This window comes from Heptranchias perlo, chromosome 16 (assembly GCF_035084215.1).
Source record: "Heptranchias perlo isolate sHepPer1 chromosome 16, sHepPer1.hap1, whole genome shotgun sequence".
NCBI classification, from domain to species: domain Eukaryota; kingdom Metazoa; phylum Chordata; class Chondrichthyes; order Hexanchiformes; family Hexanchidae; genus Heptranchias; species Heptranchias perlo.
In genome coordinates, this window is record NC_090340.1 from 17,391,053 (window position 1) to 17,412,465 (window position 21,413).

General features: G+C 42.2%; 1 protein-coding gene across 3 annotated transcripts in view; it reads left to right on the forward strand.

Annotated features, from left to right (window-relative positions):
* The window catches only part of glg1a (golgi glycoprotein 1a), a 96,699-nt gene that overhangs the window by 31,373 nt on the left and 43,913 nt on the right, over positions 1-21,413 (forward strand). For all 3 annotated transcript variants that reach the window (XM_067997711.1, XM_067997712.1, XM_067997713.1), the window contains exons 2-5: positions 11,953-11,985; positions 13,772-13,858; positions 14,733-14,948; positions 19,960-20,145. In XM_067997711.1, coding sequence (XP_067853812.1) covers positions 11,953-11,985; positions 13,772-13,858; positions 14,733-14,948; positions 19,960-20,145 — 522 coding nt within the window. The remainder of the gene's footprint in view (positions 1-11,952; positions 11,986-13,771; positions 13,859-14,732; positions 14,949-19,959; positions 20,146-21,413) is intronic.

Sequence of the window (21,413 nt, forward strand, 5' to 3'; positions counted from 1 at the left end):
ACTTATCAGCTTAGTAAAATTGGCCTTTCCCCAGTTTAGAACTTTTACTCCTGTTCCATGTCCTTTTTCCATAACTATGCTAAATCTAACTGAATTATGATCACTACCAGCAAAATACTCACCCACTGATGCTCCTTCCACCTGCCCAGCTTCATTCCCCAAAACTAAATCCAGAACTGCCCCCCCACCTTGTTGGGCTTGCTACGTACTGGCTAAAAAAAGTTCTTCTGAATGCAATTTAAATATTCTGCATCCTCTATACCTTTTGCACTGATTGTATCCCGGTTAATGTTAGGGTAGTTGAAATCCTCAACTATTACTGCCCTATTGTTTTTGCACTTCAGAAATTTGCCTACATATTTGCTTTTCTATCTCCCTCTGATTGTTTGGGGTTCTATAGTACACTCCCTGCAGTGTGACTGCCCTTTTTTTGTTCTTTAGCTCAATACATATGGCCTCATTTGATGATCCTTCCAACATATCATCCCACCTCACAGCTGTAATTGTTTCTTAAACCAATATTGCCTCCCCCTCTCTATCTCGTCTGAAAACCCTGTAACCAGGAACGTTGAGCTGCCCTTCCTGCCCCTGGTTAAGCCATGTTTCTGTAATAGCTAAGATAGCGTACTTCCACATGTCTATCTGTGCCCTTAGCTCATCTGCCTTATTCACTAGACTCCTTGCATTGAGGTATATACCATTAAGCACTGCCAAACTCCTTTGTTGGCTAGTTTCTAACCTTTGTTTCCTCTGCCTTCCAAACTCACTTCCTCTGCCTTCCATTTCCAGCTCTGCTGCTCTCCCTTCTGAATCTACACTCAAGTTCCCATTCTCCTGCCAAGCTAGTTTCAACCCTCCCCAACAACACCAGCAATCCTCCTTGCGAGGTTATTGGTCCCGGCCCTGTTGAGGTGCAACCCATCTGGCTTGTACAGGTCCCACCTCCCCCAGAACTGGTCTCAATGCCCCAGGAAATTAAAGCCCTCCCTCCTGCACCATCTCTCCAGCCACGCATTCATCTTCCCTATCCTCCTAATTCTTTTCCTAGCGCGTGGCACTGGGAGTAATCAGGAGATTACTACATTTTGAGGTTCTGCTTATTAATCTCCTTCCTAACTCCTTTAAAATCTGCCGGCAGGACCTCATCCCTCTTTCTACCCACGTAGTTGGTACCAATATCGACCATGGCCTCTGGCTGTTCACCCTCTCTTTCCACCCCCCCCCCCCGGAATGTTCTGCAACTGCTTGGCAACATCCTTGACCCTGGCACCATGGTCTAGGATGGAACCATACCATCCTGGAATCTCGTCTGTGGCTGCAGAAATGCCTATCTGTCCCTAACTATAGAATCCCCTATCACTATTGCTCTCCTGACCATTCACCCCTCTTTTCCACCACCCCCCCCCCCCCCCCCACCGTAAGCTGAACCACCCATAGTGCTGTGAATTTGGCCCTGGCTGCACTCCCTGGAGGAACCCTCTCCCCCACCAATATTCGGTTAGAGAGGGTTCCTCTGGAGGGAGAGAGCGAGATGCCCTTGGGACTGCTCCACTACCTGCCTAGTCCTCCTTGTCTGTTTGGCGGTCACCTAGTCCCTCTCTGCCTGCGCACTCAAGCTGAGGGGTGACCACCTCCTGAAACGTGCTATCCAAGTAGCTCAGTCTCGCGGATGCACTGCAGTGATGCCAGCTGCTGCTCAAGCTCTGAAATCCGGAGCTCGAGCTCCTCCAGCTGACGACACTGCCCGCACCTGTGGTTGTCCAGGCCACAGGAAGCGTCCTGGAGTTCCCACGTGGCACAGGCCGTGCATTTGATGGGACTGAGGTGCCCTGCCGTGCCTTGATTTATTATATTAACTAAACTTAACAATAAATTTAAAGACTTTTTTAAAAAAAGACACTCACCAATCAGCTCTTTCCCTTGTGCTGATGTCACTTTAGCCTCATATCCCTTAATACCTTTTGGTTAACAAAAATCTATCAATCTCTGATTTAAAATTAACAATTGAGCTAGCATCAAATGCTGTTTACAGAAGAGAGTTCCAAACTTCCCCCATCCTTTGCGTGTAGAAGTGTTTCCTAACTTCACTCCTGAAAGTCCTGGCTCTAATTTTTAGGCTGTGTCCCCTAGTCCTAGGCTCCCCAACCAGCAGAAATAGTTTCTCTCTATCAACCCTATCAGTTCCCCTTAATATCTTGAAAACTTCGATCAAATCACCCTGTAATCTTCTAAATTCTAGGGAATACAGCCCTAGTATGTGTAATCTCTCCTCGTAATTTAACCCTTGGAATCCAGGTATCATTCTAGTAAATCTAATCTGCATTCCCGCCAAGGCTAATATATCCTTCCTAAGGTGCAGTACCCAAAAATGAACACAGTACTCCACGTGTGGTCTGAGCAGGGCTTTGTATAGCTGTAGCATAACTTCTACTCCCTTGTATTCTCATCCATTAGATAGAAAGGCCAGCTTTCCATTAGCCTTTTTGATTATTGCCACATGGCTCATCCCTAGTGTCAAAGGTTTGAGTAGGAGGAAAACTGGAGGCATTTGAGCTTTTCGGTCTTGAAAGAATACATCTGAGAGGTGATCTTATTGATGTATGTAAAATTGTAATCCGCATGGAAAAGGTAAAATGGAAAACTAAATTAAATTGCAAGTGTAAAACAAGGGGATATGAGTTCAAAATAGTAAAAGGCAAATTTAGGACTGCTATGAGGAAGTTCTTCATGCAGAGTGATCCAATGTATGGAATGGACTTCTGAATAGTGATGGTTAAATAATTGGATGCTTCAATGGGGGAACGTAGGGTCTTGATGGTCAAACTAAGGTGGTCTGAATGGCCTTCCTCATCCTTAATTATTTTGAGACCAGTGGAGGTACATACATTCAGAAATGGTTAAGAAAACTGGAGAAATTATAAAAGAAACCCCAGGAAAGTTGGGAATGTGTACATCTTTGGAGACCACTGCAGTTCTAGTCCATGCAAAGAAAGAGGTGGGTAGCTGTGAAATGATTGTCAATTTGAACACTTGTGAATTCAAATACTATTCAGTTCTGACGTACTCTTTACAACTTGGCTTTCTCGTCCCTCCTTGTGTTATGGACTGTGTAAGCACAATTAATTACGTTAAAATAGTTACATCACCAGTCCTCCACGGCCTCCAAATGTGGCGTACCTTCTTTGGCATATTCCAAATAAAGTTGTTTTGAGGGTATTGTATAACAATAGGCCCATGTGCATCTCCAACTCAGCTGGATCCATTCTTTCCAGGTCAACTGGTGTGACATAGTTGTGTCTAGTTTCGTCTGGTCTGTGCCGCACACTGGGAAGTGGTCGAGCTGCAGGTGGGTGAGAGGAGAAATTCCTGCTATCCACCCAAGTTTAGGAATGGTCCTGGATTTGTTGCATCAGTGCCGCACTGCATGTCATTTAAAACCTGATGTTCTGCACTTTGGCAGATTGGTCAAACGGAAATAAAACCGTTCTTCTATCTACATCCCAACTTCAATGCGGTGGTAAGAATTTACAGTAGTAAAATGGCTCCACAATCTCTCTCCCGTTTGCATTTTAAATAATATGGAAATTTTAAGACCACTCCACAACTGCCCTCCTTCCACAGACTTCTGCACTGTGTACTCATGAGTAATAATGTTGAATTGTGGAGTTTTGCAAATATACATAATCAGTTCACTGGAACATATCAAAATACTTGAGTTTCTGAATTCCATCTTTGTAGTTTACAGCTGGCTGTTGGTGTTTACAGGGCATTTTAAGCCATGTGTATCCTTTGAAGCAAAACTGTGGCAGTTGGAAATGTTAGGGTAGATAATGAGATAGTAACCAGAGTAAGAGGACTATTCATAACACTAACCACACTGTAAGTTCATATATTGAGTTATTACAGAAACTAACTGTACATGAAGTTCTTGGCCACTGTAGCAAGTTGATACAATATCTAAGGCTGACCATGCTGTAGAGTGAGTGGGTGCTTGCTGCTTATTTGTTGAGATGTGTTTGGAAACCTGGCTTGCTGATCTGGCAGATTTGTACCAGGTCTTACCCCTTAACACATAACCCAAAGTATGATCCCAGAGCTCAAACTTGGTACACACAAACTTGAAAGCAATGCCCATATTGCTGGTGTGCTAAAATTAAAAATGTTCTTAAAGGGATTACAGTGAATGGAGAAGTGTGAAGGTTGTTCAGGTTGGTTTTGTTTGGACAAACAGCTGTTATTAATGTGAGCTGATTTCCAGTTGTCAGTGCTGCCTCAAAGTGAATCTAAACAATGCAATGTTGATGTTTAGGGCTGCTGCTTCTGGGCATTTTTTTTTAAGAAGGGTGAGGAGTCTACTGTTAAAATAGTCCTTCATATTTGCTTTTCCAAAGCTGAATTCAGATTTTAAAATGTTTTAACAGATCATTCATTATACAGTACCTGTTTAATTTTTATCCAGTTTTAATAGGTTAAAGTTCATTATCAATGATGCAGTGATTGTATAGTCATGCAGTTTTTCTTTGTTTCTACTACTTTGTCCAGTATGTTTTTCCCAACTTTCGTGAAGGTGTTGACTCATTGCTGAGATGCGGTTCCATGGGCACCCTTCAGCCCCATGCCTGAGTTGGCATTATTCATGTGTGTGTCTTGGCAGTGACTGGTAGATTTCTGGACAGCTGAGCCCATCCAGTCCTGACATGCACTACCAGCAAGGAATGTTGGATGCCAACTGGGCACTGTAATCCTGGCTGCTTTTCTTCCCCCTTGCTCCCTTACCTAGGATAGCAAAGCCCTGCTATAATACCGTAATCCTTTCTGGTCTGTATGGCTCAGCTACTTGCCGTAACCAGCTAAGACACAGAAGGACCCAGTCTGATTTCTTTTTTCAGGGAAGTTGGGTTTTTAGTATGTGCAATGCTCTCTCCCCATCCTCCACATGCCTTCAGAAGACCTGTTCCCATACCTCTGTCTTTGCTGTTCAGCTGGCTGTTGATCAGCATATGACAGTATCCCTGTGATGCCATGCCTGCCGTTTGCACTGTATGGTGCTACAAATTAGGGCCCACTGCACCAGTCTCAAATGACTTGTTGGTAGGAGTAAGTCATTCAGTACCCTTCGAACTGTGCTGGTTGAAGCTGTATTCCCACCTTCCCAGAGAAGTTTGACCTCCCAAAGTATTCGGAACAAACCCAGTTTCAGAACTGCTTTGACCCTCAGGTAGGCAACTTGTGTTCCGTGTAGTGATATTACTGTAATTATCTTGACCAATGTAATGGAACTGCTGAAAGTAGTTCGCTTAGCAGTCTCTTAGACCGTCCCATGCAACTGACATGGTAACAAAAGGAATAGCTATATAGCAGAAAAGTATTTTTTTTAGGTGTTTAGGATTCAAGTGTTTAACCTGTGCAGCTGTTGTCGTCTTGTGCTTCTGAATGGCTGTGGGGAGCCCAGATAGTTCGGAATATGGGATTTCGCAAGATTTATAAAGTTTAGATCAGAATTCGCACATCGATCGTCACTTATGGTCAACAAGCTGCAAGGGTAGCTGGCACAAGTGCTGAGCCCAAGAATGGATTACACGTGGGTTACCCTGGGTTCTGACAAAGGATCATCGACCTGAAAAATTAACCCTACCTTCTGCTCACCATAGATGCTTCCTGATCGACTAACAGCAGTGTCTTTTTTTTAAATCAATGGGTTACATGTACCTTGCAATAAATCTTAGGGGGAATGATGTCTTTGAAGATGTGATAATTACCTTGTGCCATGTGAATAAGATAGTATCGCAACTCAATCCAAATATGTTGGGATTGGTCTATAAATTATCTTGTGGTTTCATACTCTAGATCTTGCGGGACCAAGCGTGTAGAACTGACTCCATTAATGTTTCATTCTGACAGTGGGTGTAAGGTTAATTTGAGCCTATTGAATAAGTGGCTTTGTTTGAATTGTATTACTGTACCATGTTCTCATAGTCAAGCTGTGCAATCTTATGATCATAGTGCCCTATTGTAAATCAAAAGATGTAGAGGATTAATGTACAATATTTCAGACTATTACACGGTTATGTAATAACTTGTAATTGACTGCTTTATTGAATGCTGTCATTTCCGAGCACTCTGCTTTAAATAGCCCTGTACTAGTGCAGTAAGACAGTGAAAATAGTGTGATTTCTGACTGTCTCATTGGAATGACCAAATACAACAGTCGTTGTAGTATCCATAAGTTAGCATTAAGTCACCGTTGTGTAGCTTACTGCAGGATTTGAACATTATAATATTTACATTGTCATTTAAGGAAGCAGTTTTCCTCTATTTTGTAACTATGTATTAGTTATTATAAAGATTGCAGTTTAAAGATTCTAGACAGTCTGGGACAGTTTTTGGGACTTGTACAAAATTTTGTGTAACAGTGCCTTAAGTTTCTTTGCATCTTATTCGGTTATCTTGAGTTTGCAGTCTGGTTTCTGCCCTTGCAGTCACTGTTAAAAACCACAGTGGCATATGTGTAAAGTTTTTAAAAGAAAATCTTCAGGCTTTGAAAATGAACTCAATCAGTGGAGAAGGGAATGCTTTGTAACTAGAGGGTAGGGTTTTATACAATGAGGTTTGACTGCACCTCAAAATTCTTAATAGCAAAAAGATTGCATTTTTTTTAAAAAGCCCATTGAATGGTTGATGTGGCGTCCATGTCCAGGAATGGGGTAGTAGAGAGAATTATTTGGTGGGTGGGCTGTTTATGAATGAGAATCAAATTGGTAGTTGATAGAGTTGATTCATTAATGTAGATCGCTTCAATCTGTTCGGTGCCTTCCTCATCCTAGCTTCTCAGAGTGGCCTTGGGATGTGGAAGAATCCTACTCCCATTTGATTTGGGAAGAGAGAATATATTATGTTTGCCAATCTTAGTGCTCCCATGTCTGGATCACAATGGGAGCCCTGTTTGATGTCATGTGACTAAGCTGCACATCTGACTAGAAAATACAGGACAGGTCCTGGGATCTAAAAGGGTTTCCAGTGGGAGACTGAAGGAGGATGTAGCGCATTGGGATATTTTATTACATTAAAGGCGCTATATAAATGCAAGTTGTTGATTAGGACACTTATAATTCTGGTTATAGTATTAGCCTATTTAAACTGAACTTCTGGCAAATCCATAAGATGTAGAAGAGGCCACTAGCTATTAGGGATGGAAGGGATTCCAATGGTAATGGGAGCACCAACATATAATGTGTAGAATTTAATTTGCCCCTCACATTGCTAGTTAGTGGTTTATGAAGAATAAGTTAGTTATCTGGAGGGAGTAGTAAATTTTTACATCTTCAAAGTGAAATTGCTTTTGGACTGATTTTTATCCAGTAATTGCGAAAGACTTGAATCCTTTCCCGCTCAATTCAGAAAGCCTTAACTAGGGATGTTCAGTCAGAGGACAAAGTGAGATGTGGAAAAATGGCACAAGTCCTTCTAACTGCACAGGAGGTACAGTGCAGAGTCACCAGAATGATACCAGGGCTCAAAGGGTTAAATTATGAGGGCAGGTTGCATAAACCTGACTTGTACTAACTTGAGCGTAGAAAGTTGAGTGCTGACCTAATCGTGTTGGTTAAAATGATGATGGGATTCAATAGGATAGATACTGAGAAACTATTTCCTCTGGTGGGGAGAATTTAGAACAAGGGGCTCATTCTTAAAATTAGAGTTAGGCCATTCAGGAGTAAAATCAGGAAGCACTTTTTCATGGAGTAGTGGAAACCTGGAACTCGCTCCCCTAAAAGGCTGTGGATGCTGGGTCAATTGAAATTTTCAAGACAGAGATCGATAGATTTTTGTTAGGTAGTGGTGTCTAGGGGTATGGCATAAAGGTGGGTGAACGAAGTTGAGGTAAAGATCAGCTAGGATCTAATTGAATGGCGGAGGGGCTGAATGGCCTACCCCTGTTCTTATGTAAGGGAGTATTTGAAATGGATACTGTGTAATAGCTGAAGTGGGGGGGGGGGGGGGGGGTGGTGGTGTATCTAAAATGGATTCAGTGGAAAGTCTATTTATTTTGATTAAGTCTACCAAACAGCAGCACTGCTCAGCAAACACTATGACATTACAGCTGGAGTTGTTAACTGGCCCTATATGAAGATTTATCTGCGATCCTGGGTGTTTAAGATCATTATTAGTCCAGTTGAAGGAGAAGAAACTTGAAGTCTGGGAACTGGGGGAGTAATTAAGCCAATAGCTGTAGCTTTTATATTTGTGTAATTGACTTCAGAACCAGACAATATTGCAATATTTTGCCATTGCACTGAGGAGACACTCCCTGGTCAGGGATGTATATTCCTTTGAACATTTATAACCCTGAATCACAGATGAGGGTTTAATGACAGAAGTAAACAGGTGATGAAGGACACCCCAGCTTCCCAACTCTTCCTCTGGAAAGCTCAAAACTGGAGACATCTATAACTACCAAACTTCTAGGAAGATTCATCAGGCGAAAGTAGTGTCAAATTCCCCTTGGGGAAAATCGCGCTCTGGGTCAAAAGCTTTCTCTCCAGGCAGAGCATCACAGCAACATGGTCCTCTGACTAAGCAGGTAGCAAATTTTGAGGGAGTGCCTCCCACTAATAAAACTTGCCTGAATGGACCCATTTAGTGATCAGATTATCCAAGCATGTACCTGGAACCTTTGTCAAAATTCCTGAACTGAAATTTGAGAGAATTTGTTCTGTGGGAGGTACATTGATTTATAGCTTCTAAACTTGGATCAGGAAGTTCACATTTTACTCAGATAAGTTCAGCTGCTTAAGATAGTAGCTGAGTGGTACAGACCTGTAAATGTGTATAAATGTAGATGAGGATTGGGGCTGGTTTGGCTGTGATGCCACCTGAGATTGAATAGCTTGCCAACACACAATGCCCATTTTGACCTGGTATTAATGGGGTATAGATGCCTGTGGAACCATATCCCAATAAGAAGTTGATGCTTTTACTAGAGAGGAAGGGGAAAAAATTGGCAGGAAAAGAAGGAAGACCAGTCTTTGATATTGATATCGTTGTCTCAGGATGAAAGAAAAAATACCCATTCAAGGGTCATCCTTTTAGAAAGATCTGTGGGTGGGACAGGTTTAGTTTGAAAACTTTTGAGCAGAACCACCTTCAGCACCCTGCCTCCCCCACCAGCTCAACTGAGCATATTTTTGGCAATTTTGCTACCCCGCCCTCCTTCCCTCACCAGTTTGAAAAGTAATTGAACCATAACTGCTCGGAATCCCCAAACCCTATCAATTGGCTCATGTGGAGCATAAATGCCGGCATAGACCAGTTGCGCCGAATGGCCAGTTTCTTTGCTGTAGACTCAATGTAATAGAGCTTAATTGGACCCCCCCAAACCTTATCCAGCATCATACAGATGAACTAGACAAATTGTTCCTTTCACAGCCCAGGAAAGGAAAATACTATTTTAAAAACAAATCTTTCCCTAATTTTGTACATTATAACCTTCAGATGCATACTTGTCCTCCTGGCTAGGGAGTAACATGATTGAGTGATGAGGATGATTCTGGGACTTGGAGTTTAAGTTGTCATGAGACAATCCAACTTGTTTCCGTTGAGAAGATTGTGATCTCACTTTCAGATTTTTAAAGTGCAAGCAATGGATAGTGTAGATACAGGGGTTTAACCTGGACTGTGAGTATATAAGTAGATGGCAAAAGTGTGGTTTAAGAGCTATACAATCGTTTGTTTTAGTTACAAGTTTTTATATATAACGTTCACTATTTAGTTTTAGTTAAGAATTATTTATTGTTAATTAGTTATTCTCTTTCATGAAAAACATACTGGATGGACATCAGTATAAAAGTAAGATTGAGATTAAATTGAGGTTTTGCAGAGTTGAGTCCAGGTGGAATAGACCCCTGACAAAAGCAATTGATGTATTAAGTCTTCCAAAAAATTATCTGGTTAGGAATGGGATTGAGGTTTATTAGGATAAATAAGGATTACTTGAAAGCTGTGGTGGAACATGGTTTGTGAGCTGCTGAAACATGGGAAATTTCACCTCGATGAAGCAATTGTTCAGGGATGAATATGCAGGAAGTAGGTTGGATAAATATTCTGGAATTTTGTTTGATTTACCTGTGGGGACACAGATGAAGCTTTAAATAATTTTTTCTCAGGAGGTTGACCCCAGCCTATTTAAATGGATTCCACATGTTCTGGAGGAACTTGCTTGAATGGCCAAATGGCCTCTTCTCATTCTACACTTCTGTTCCCAATTGTTTCCATTGACAGGTGAAAGATAGTCAGACTGTTGAGTAAGAATCAAATCATGCAATACTTCCAAATACAGTAAAAGCATTCCTCTGATTTTGGGTTTTCAGTTGCTAGTAACACCCTTCTGTTTATCGGTAAATATCGTTGCCCTTTGTGGAGCTCCATTTTATTATTGGGATAACATTTGATGAAAGCTTTTATTTCAAATGTCTGAATATCAACAATTGTTAAAACTGACATATGACCAGCATCTCAGGTTTAACTGTAATAAATAAAAACAGAAAATGCTGGAGAAGTTCAGCAAGTGTGGAGAAAGAAACAGTTAATGTTTCAGGTCGAAGACCTTTTGTTTCAGGTTGAAGTCCTTTTGTCTGATGAAGGGTCTTCGACCTGAAACGTTAACTCTGTTTCTTTCTCCACAGATGCTGCCTGACTTGTTGAGCTTCTTCAGCATTTTCTGTTTCTATTTCAGATTTCCAGCATCCACAGTATTTCGCTTTTGATCACAGCTTTAATTGTAAGACTACAACAGCTTGTGACAAATCCATAGCTTCAAGCAGTTTGACTTGTTTATCAGTAGAAGCAGATGCACAATTAAAGTTATGTTGTTGACTCTACCCCACTTCTCACTGAGACATGTTTCTCTGCTCACCGAATAATTCCAGTTCAGCCTGCATATGTCTGGACAACCACTGAGTGTAGTTTAATATCGGAACTCAGCATCTGGGACACAGCCAGCACTAAATATCCCTGATCTTGATCCAGAAGGTATGCATCGAGAAGGTGGCGATCCGGTTGTTTTGGCCATCATTGCTGTAATATGGTAAAATTTGGTTCCTAAAGCCTGTTGGTGTTGCTGACGAGGGTAATTACATAAGACTGTCACAGTTTGCGCCTGCATGGAGCTGTGTCTGGAGCAGTCTCGGCAGGAATTTATTTGCATTCATTTTTACAAGCCGACTGCTGGGTGTCTGAATTGTGACTACAGATGGGATGAAGTTCCATCAAACAGGCATTCACGGCTGATCTTTTCTTTTATTAAACCTGCAGGCCAGCAGCTCCAGCTTACAGTTGACATTTAGCCTACCCTTTAAAAGCTGAAAGACACCCACTAAAAGTAAATGGTTTCTCGATCCATTTTTATGTTGTGGATTTAACACTGTAGTACCCTATTAATCAATCCCCTTTTAAAAGGGTTGCAACATAAAAAGCATCATTCTTTCATGTAAGCCTCAAGTATTAGGGGATCCAGATGTGTCAAATTTCCCAATTGCAATGGTCTCGTTCCTGTGGCCAGCTCTCTGCTTCTATGGAGGGAGGGGCGAGACTCAAGATTAATGGTGATAGAATGTGTAAACACAAGCTCTTTATTGCTTTCAATCTTTAAAACTAATCTCATTAGTAATGTGCTTTGTGGTAAGCGTTCCAATTTGTAGCATTGGGTTTTGTAGACAACTGCACACCAGTTTGTGAAAGCTGTTGTAACTTGCAAATTTATGCGGCAAAGAGCAAATGAGCTAACATTAGGGGAGCAGCTTCTCACCGAGCATCTGATTACTGAGCCAGCAAAATCCCCAAACATCCAAGTCCACAAAGTGTGGAATTCTTAACGTGAAGTGTGCATGCTTATAAACTTCTAATTGGCGGAGATATTTAGCAACTGTTGGTAATGTTTTCTTCCTTCCTTTACAGGCAGATGATGAAATTTCCTCTGACTGCAACCATGTGAGTAAACAAAGTCTTTGGTAAATCCTGTGCTGCAAGCCCTCGCTCATATCCACTTCTAAACTTACGAGAGATTCTGTTGTTTTAAGATTTCTACACTTTTGCCTTCAAGTCATCAACTGTTTAATCCTTCCTATTACATATACGTTGGAGGGTGATGTCAGGGGTCATGCTGAGTGCACACAACCCTTGCTTATTGCCATAGTAATTTAAATTTATGCCCACCCCATTGGTTAGTTGGTCAAAAAATATACTTGAGTCATACAGGCCAGCAGATCCCAGGTTTATTTACATAAATGATTGGGACTCAGGAATCGGAAGTACAATATCAAAATTTGTGGGCAACACCAAATTCGGGGATATAGTTAATACTGAGGAGGACTGCGACAAAATACAGGAAGACATTAATAAACTTGCAGAACGGGTGTGTAAGTGTGAGTCAGTACATTGTGGTAGGAAGAATGAGGCCACATACTCGTTGGAAAATGAGAGTCTAAATGGGGTAGAAGAGCAGAGTAATCTGGGGGTACAGATACTAAAACGCTAAAAGCAGCGAAGCAGGTTAATAAGGCCATTTTAAAAAAAACCACCGGGGTTCATTTCAAGAGGGGTAAAATTGAAGAGCAGAGAAGTTATGTTAAACTTGTTTGGAACAGTGGAGTATGCAGTTCTGGTCTCCATATTATAAAAAGGATATAGAGGCACTGGAGAAGGTGCAAAAAAGATTTCCTAGAGTGATACCAGAACTGAGAGGTTGTACCTATCAGAAAAGATTGAACAGGCTGGGGCCCTTATCTCTAGAAAAGAGAAGGCTGAGGGGTGACCTGTTAGAGGTCTTGAAGATTATGAAAGGGTTTGAGAGGGTAGACGTAAAGATGTTTCCACTTGTGGGGGAGACCAAAATAGAGGCCATAAATGTAAGATATCCAATAGGGAATTCAGGAGAAACTTCTTTACCCAGAGATTGGTGAGAATGTGAAAATCACTACCACAGGGAGTAGTTGAGGAGTAGCTACCTAAACACATGAGGGAGAAAGGAATAAAAGAATATGCTGGTAGGGTTAGATAAATTAGGGAGGGAGGAAGCACCTGTGGAGCATAAACACAAGCAAGGACCTTTTGGGCTGAATTGCCTGTTTCGGCGCTGTGCATTCTTAATTCTATGTAATTCTCTCTGCCTCTGCGTGCGCGCTCGTGTTCCGCCCGTGTGTGTGTTCCGCCCGTGTCCCCCCCCCCCCCCCCCCCCGGTCACCATTAATTGACCAGTAAGATCCTGATAGGAGTGAGTGATTAGCTAATTTCTGCTCTGTTTGCACCACAGCACTCACTCGGGAGGCTGTGTTGTGTACTGCACCCTGAGAGGCTGCTGCGTGAAACTAATGTTGCCAATCCAGACAGATTCTCTTACATGCTCTGACAGCCCATGCTGTTACTCTTAACTAGAATTGAGAGTTTCAGACCAGTTTTCTGGCCCTGGAGCTGCTGAGCTGGCCCATAATGGGCCCTGGGATATGAAATGGAAATGATTGATGCAGGTATCTGGTTGTTGGAATCTGCAGTGAGAGCTGACGTGTCCCTGAGTAAATTATTATTTACTTCCTGGTTTGGATACTGATCTTACTGCTGACATTTTCTGTTGATGTTAGATATCTGGTATTACCCGGTTTTTAATAACTACACAGGTGTCATAAGATGGCGTAGGACATATCTTTGATTACCTTGTACCAGTACTTCTAATGAATTGGTTTATCACAGATCCTCTCATTTAATTCAATCTCTCTTTCAGCTATTGTGGAACTACAAATTTAACCTGACTACAGACCCTAAATTTGAAGCTGCTGCAGGCGAAGTTTGCAAAACTGCCCTAGGCGAAGTAAGTAAAGTGTGATAATCTAGAGTGGCCAATCTCTGCTGCACCAGTTGTAGGCTCATAGCAGCTACCTGCTAGTTTGCCTCAAATGAATGAAGTCATTTCAACATGCGTGAATGTTACTGGAATGTCTCCGTTGTTAAACCGATATGGTATGTACGAAACAGCATCCTGGACAGGTGTTTCGTCTGGATCTGATCTGTGATCCCAAAGGCAGGGTGTTCTTTGTGGATTTAATTCGTTGAGATGAATTTAACTTCATAGTGTCATAGTAGGTACAGCGCAGGAGGAGGCCATTCGGCCCATCGTGCCTGTGCTGGCTCTTTGAAAGAGCTATCTAGTTCCATTCCCCTGCTCTTTCCCCATAGCCATGTGAATTTTTTCCCTTCAACTATTTATCCAATTCCCTTAACATCATAATTTTAATATATGTAATTCCAAAATCTCAAAAGTGACAGCAGCACTAGGGTCCTTAATGGAGTCTCAGGTCATGAATGAAGAGGGAATCAGTCTGCCAAGTCACCCTGTGTCTGGTACCACCGTGAGACTGGTGGCAGAACAGCATTGACAGCCCTGGAAACAATTGAGTTGTCTGGAGGAAGGAAACCCTAGTGTGTCTCCATCTTGCTTTACGGACTGCTCATATCACTAAGACATATTAGAAGAGAGGTATGGATGCATATTTAGAAGCCTTCAATGGACTTTCAATGCTGATACAATTGCACCGGACTGGACCTGTCTGGGGAAAGCTGCAGTTGAACTATGGGGCCTTTACAGTGAAATCAAGTGACAGAAATGCAGGTGACCTGCTGGATAATGCAACAATATTTGTAGGTGTGTGTTTTTCACAATCCTTCCTTTCTCTTCTCTTATGTAGGTGAAAGAGTGCGCTGATCAGGAGCCAGGGAAAGGCTACATCATTTCCTGCTTGATTGAGCATCGTGCAAACATTACTGATTACCAGTGCCGCCAATTCATAACCAAGATGACAGCCATCATTTTTAGTGATTACCAACTCATCTGTGGCTTTGTGGACAGTTGCAAGAGCGACATCAACCAGCTGAAATGTGGCAGCATTCGGCCCGGTGAAAAGGTACTTCCCTGGTCCATGGCTAAGAGCGCCAGCCATGGAGTACACCCCAAGCGTGGATCGGTGCTGACTATCTGCAGATTGGGGTTGTGTAGGCTTCATGAATCTATGGATTCTAAACAGTTAAAATAAGAATAAGTGGATGGGACATTAAACCATGGACTGTTGGACTAATTTGTTCAGAACGAGCTTATTTGTGATCTCAAGTATGTTTGTTAGTGTGTGTGTTTGAAGCTATTTTGAGCTGGAGTAAGAAATGTTCTTTCATTGGTATTCAGGCACTGAAAGGTTGTGTGTAGTTTGATATTTAGCTCAGTCTCCTCTGTTGTCTCTGGGCCGGCAGCTGTTTAGTGCAAGGCACCAGCCTGTCATTATGAGCCATGGTGCAGGGAATATGAATGGCAGTAAAATATGCATCTGATGCTACCCTTCAGATTGGATTGCCAGATCTTCGTTAGGATCTACGCCAATCTTTTTTGCCATCTCTGGAGTGAGTTATTGAGGACAGAAGGACATTTACCTTGGATCAATAAACACGCACCAACCATGGACCCCCCCTATCTTAGCTGGGACAGGACAGCGGGCATATAAGTCAGTCAGTCATGGTGGTGGTATGTGGAGGAATATTGATTAGCTTTAGGTTTCATTTGATGCAAGTGTTGAACATATTTTCATAACAATGGTTATGTTTACTTGTACATATTTTCTCTTTAAGGCTTTGTATTTGACTTAAGTGGGTGGTATCTTCAGGAAGCTATTTGGCATGCCGCCCTTGGGGAGGGAGAGAAGCTATTTGCATCAGTATGAGCATATGATGCATTTTGATGTAACTTGATATATTAATGTGCCTTTGGCAGTAATTTTTCTGTTTATTTCCAAGCACTTGTTCTGGAAAATGATGCTCCTTTAATTGTACAGTGACTTGTTCTGCCATAGAGCATTTCCTTCATTTGAGTATTTTTTGAGGGTAGCATCCTTACATATTTTCTCATCCTTTATCCCCAGCTGGGTGCCTCTGCATTTTAGTTGAGAGGGTGGGGGACCTGCTTCCAGGTCTCTGCTTGTGCTGCTGTGCAGTTGGTTTGTGACGTGCAAGAACATGCTAGAGGTGACTCTTGTGGTTAAATGCCTGACCAGTGGTAGGTTCTTCCTCATAATGAAGTGCCTGCGATTGGGGAATACTTATGTGGTTACTTATGCTCTGTGGGGCATACTGTCCCTTGTGTTTTGGTCCTCTAAATAGTTTGCATTTACAAATCTAAGTAGAACCAGATACCCATCTGCCTGGGTACTTGACTTTAAAAGGGAAGCTCTCCAGTGATGGGTGAAGGTGTTGCAAGGTATAGTGGAGTACAGATGGTGTTGTATTTTCAAAAATAGATGCCTTTCATGGAAGACCTGCTGCTTAGTATTCAGTAAAGCTGTTATTTTTCAGATTGCAGACCCTTTTGATTTATTTTGTCTGAGAGTGGTGGTCACCAATGGACTGAAAGTGAGGGTGTATAAATTGATCAGCATTTTGCAGGAGGGGTTGTTGAATTGGACCAAGAATGAAGCCGTGAGGCAAATATGTTAGCCATTGCTGGCAGATGTCATGTTAAGGCTTTGTAGTTGTAATGGTTCTTCCTTTATGTCCGAATGAGGGATGCTTTAATGCCTAAAATTCAGCAAAAGAAACAAATTGAAATCTAATTTAAAACTAAATGAATATCTACTGGCCAATGAATGGAATGCATCCACTTGGAAGTTTTTTTTGGCTGTTTAAATAATAAAAATTAACTTTGTACAAATTCTACCAGAGTATTAGAAAGATCCTGGAATCAGATCTGGGTGTTGACTACTCATTTAGAAGTTTGCCCACAATGCAATTCCTTCTCACCATTCACAGGCCAGTATTGCCAACAGTAGCCCATGGAGCCACGTGGTCTGTGCCTGAGTTGCTGGAGGCCTATTTCTCCCCTCTGATTGTGTCTTTAACACTATTTTGAAAAGCAAATTTATAAAATAGGTTCTCTTTTCACCTTCCCACCCAAGTGTCCTGATTATACCCAGTTAAAGGGGTAGTCAGGATTGTTTTCAGTTTTCCATTGGGAAATACCAGCTGTGTTATGAAGCTCAGTGCATTAATTGATGAGGAACTCTTTGGCACCACAGCTACTCAGCAATTGGCACAAACCTAATTATAGTCCATTAAAACAGCTGATGAGCTGTAAGTGGTTTTAATTACTTGCTCTAATGTCTGATCTAATTCCTACTGTACAGCAGCAAGGCTGTCCCATTAATATTTTAACTTGCAATCAGCTGTTTGGTACTGAGCAAATGGTCCCTTATAGACATGGTAGAGATTAAATAGGACTTCAGTGGCGTCAATTTATCTGAAAGCAGGTGGATTAGAGACCTTTCAGCCTCTAATGCAAGCTCCTCGTTTGCCGTCCTATGATATAAACACTCCATGACCTGGGTGAAGAGTTGCTCAACTCCAGGTCTCTGCCTATAGTTGTGTTTGAGTTAATTATTGGGGAGTACTGCATCAGGTGAATCAGTGTGGTCCCTACCCCAAAATATACATTATACATAGAATCATAGAATGATACAACACAGAAGGAGGCCATTTGGCCCATCATTCCTGTGCCGGCCCTTTGAAAGAGCTACGTTGCTCGTTTGGGATCTTCAGGATTGTATGTACTCTGTGGTCTGCGAATCAAGGATCGAGAATGATAGCTGGAGAGTAAGGTTCGAGCTTCATTGTGTTTACTTGGGTAAAAGTGGAACCAGGTGCCCACTATCAGTGAAATGATCTGGCTGAACTCAGATATAGTTGACTTGTTGTCCATTCCTTGCTAGACTGCAGTAAATATCCATCGATTGAGCTGTGATGGTGTTGCCTTCACCGCAGCAAGTTGTGGTCTGAATCTCAACCAAAGTCACCTTTAAAAGACAATTGGCCTGATTCTCAGAATGTGCTGATGTTCTGAATAGTTGTTTTAGCATTGTCCCTTTGAGGGGCATGTACACCAAAATAGCATCAACTGAGGATTGGCAACCACTTTTGGGATGGATGGGTGAGGCCCAACCAGCATTTAGGATAGGCCAGGTTGTCAACTTTCTGCTCACTGTTTGGAAAAAGTTCAGTCCTGTTGCGTATCTCTCAACATTCTGTTTCCCCTGCTTTACTTAAGAGGCAGAGGAGAGAAAGGGAAAGTGATAGAAAAAAAATGAGGGAGGAGAGGGAAGGGAGAGAAAGATGAAAGTAAGGGAGGAGAAAGAGCGCAGAAAAACAAGTGAAGGAAGAGACATTTCTCGCAGACTTATCACTACCAGTATCCTTAGCTGGAGGGGTGGAAGAGGCTCAGTTTTTGTTTTGGTAGGCTCAACCCAAGAAAAGTTGGAGGCGCACTGATTTAAATAGTTTTGTTCATATTGGCTTGAGCGAGCCTTGCTTGAAGGCAGTTGGGTGAGGCCTGAGTGTGGGTGTGCCTTTGGTTTTCCTCCCATGTTTTTGTGTTTTTTTAAAAATTTGTTCATGGGATGTGGGCGTCGCTGGCGAGGCTGGCATTTATTGCCCATCCCTAAATGCCCTTTGTGGTAGCATGTATGTGGTCATTATTTAGGAACTTGTGCTGTGCCCAGCAGTGGTGGTGTGCTGCTTCAAAGCCACAAACTCTATGCAAAGGTCGGGAAAGGATTGCTGTTCCTGATGGTGCAGCACCACCAAAGGCATTTGTGATATCTGCTTCCTCCAAATTAAATTATTTTCCCACTGGCAACTGGGCACAGCTGCAGAATAAGCATTAAGCCTGCAGTTTTATCAAAAAGTAGCATGGAAACAGCCAAATACTGGAAGAAGCTCAGTTATACATATCAATTTATTTTTGCAATGTTTGCTTTGTTAGAAAATACAATGTAGTCCCCTTAACTGTAGTCACCGAGCTTCAGAACTAAATAGATTGCATTTACCCTGCAGTGTAACTTAAGTTCCTCCCCCTCTTTTTCTCACCTCTTTCTCCCTGTCCACCACCCTAAGGTATTGCTTTATGGCTGGGCTACAGTTGTGCTGGTGCCCTCTGGTACCTTACCCACATGGCAATTTTTCATATTCTTAGCTTAAATAGTGATTGTTAGGCTGTTTGACCATGTGTGCTGTTACTGTGGAGCCTGATCCAGTTCTCACTGCTCATCCTGCAGGGGTCGCTGGATCGTCATCAGAAGTGAGAACCCAGCTGATTTTCATTCTCCATCCTTGCTCTCCATTCTCTGGACGCTGAGGCCAATTGTGCCCTCAATACAGACCGTGGATTGAACTGGGGATCTTTCTGGTCTAAATGGCTCTGTTCCATGCTGGCCAGTATTCTTACTGACTGAGCCGTTGGATGTGTCACCAATTTTAAAACCTGGGCAGCAACACATATGCAAAACATATCTTGGTGCACAAATCTATTAATATCACACCAGTGCAGACGCTAAGGATGAATCTAAAATTTAGCCTATTGAGTGCAGGAGTTCACAACTGTGCCTGAAGTGAAATTCTTAATTTATCAGTTTCTACAAATACGTCATTTCATCATCGTCATGGGGAAACCCACCAGAGAACACTACCATTTTCAGGTCGCCATGCCATACTCCCCGTGTGGCTCAAGCCCACTTTAGCTGTATAAGGGCCTATTGTGGCCACATTGTTTTTTTTCTCCCACTGGCAGTTGTACCGTAGACTTTTTAAACCATTTATTGTTTTTAATAATTTAGTTGTAATGGTTTATTCTTGTCTGGATTTATAGTTCATTTTCAGTCAATCCAAAAGACTGTACCTACTGCAGTGTAACATTACATGGGTATGATTAATGTTGTTTGCTAGTGCGCAGGATGATGGGTATTTGGTTGGGAGCAGCACAAAGCTGCTTGTGGCATTTAGCCAATAAAGATGTTCAGTTGGCTAGGGCTGATTGGCTGTGCTAGAGAGACGTGGGACATTTAGCTGTTGGCAGGCTTCTAACAACTATCTGTCCTCTCAAAACAGGATGTACATTCACAGGGAGAGGTGGTATCCTGTTTGGAAAAGGCTTTGGTGAATGAAGACAAGGTGATTTCTGAAAACTGTAAGAAGGCCATCCTACGTGTAGCTGAACTCTCCTCAGATGACTTCCACCTGGACAGACACCTGTACTTTTCCTGCAGAGATGATCGGGAGCGCTTCTGTGAAGATGTGAGTCAGTGTTTTCATTTCTTGGTTTTTATTTATTGGTGCCGCGTCCCACTGACTGAAATAAAAATCTCCAAGTTAGGTACTTTTACCGAGGGTAATGTTCTATAATGTATTTTCTACCTGTTGTAGAGTTTGCTTTGGTGCAACAAAATGGCGGGAGGCGGGGGAAGAAAGGGATAGAGGAGAGGAAGAATCGGAAGTGCCTGTAAGCTGTAACCATTTTCTTTCAGTTTGCACTAGCATTTATTGGCCAAACGGAATGTGAAGCTTGGCCCAGTGATGAAAGCCCAACTTGAGGAATGTTTCTGATGTTTCCTAGTGTTTGGATGTTTGAAGAGATCATGAAAGTGAAAGACTAGTATGTTAAAACCATGATTCTTTTTGTATGGCCCCCATTCTGAAGAAGTGTAGTGTACCTTGGTAAAGTCTGGAATCCATGTGCTGAGCACGCACATAAAAATGGTGTCATGGCATTGCAGGTAGATGTCTGATTCCGATGCCATTTAAAGCTCCAGGACTGGTGTTACTGCAGCAGTTTTTTTTTTCTCCAGCTAAGTATTCTTTACCGACAGGAGTAGCTTAAATAAATCGGACAGAGGATCAAATACTCTGTTTGTTTATCTGGCCTATCGGGGTTTTTGTGTTATTTTTAAAAAAGATTTCTCGGACTGAGTTGTTGGCTCCTGAACATGAACCTGCAGAAAATAACATATGGCTGTCCTTCAGGACAAGTACACAAAAGAAAAATTATTTTGGTCACATGGTAACACAGCAACCAATCCTGTGTTTCTCAGATCGATATAGAGAGCAAATAAGACAGGCAAAAGCCATTAAAAGCATTAATTTACAAGGGCTAAGGCACAGATTTGTATTTGGAGCAATCATAGAATTTTATAACTGTTCATTCCATTGCGCTTGTGCAAGATCTCTGGAAGAGCTATCCACTTACTCCAATTTTCCTGCCCTTTCCCTGTGTCCTCTTAAATTCTTCTTGTTCAACAAGGTTTCAATTGAAAACAAATTGGGACAATGGTATCTTGCTGACCTACGTTGGCTCCCGGTCCGGCAGTGCCTCAATTTTATCGCTATCTCTGTAACCTTTTCCAGACTTACAACGCTCTGAGATCTCTGCGCTCCCCCAATTCTTGCCTCTTGCACATCCTCAGTTTTCATCGCTCCAACATTGGCGGCCATGCCTTCAGCTGCCTAGGCCCTAAGTTCTGGAATTCCCTCCATAACCCCTCTACCTCCCTCTCCTCCTCCTTTAA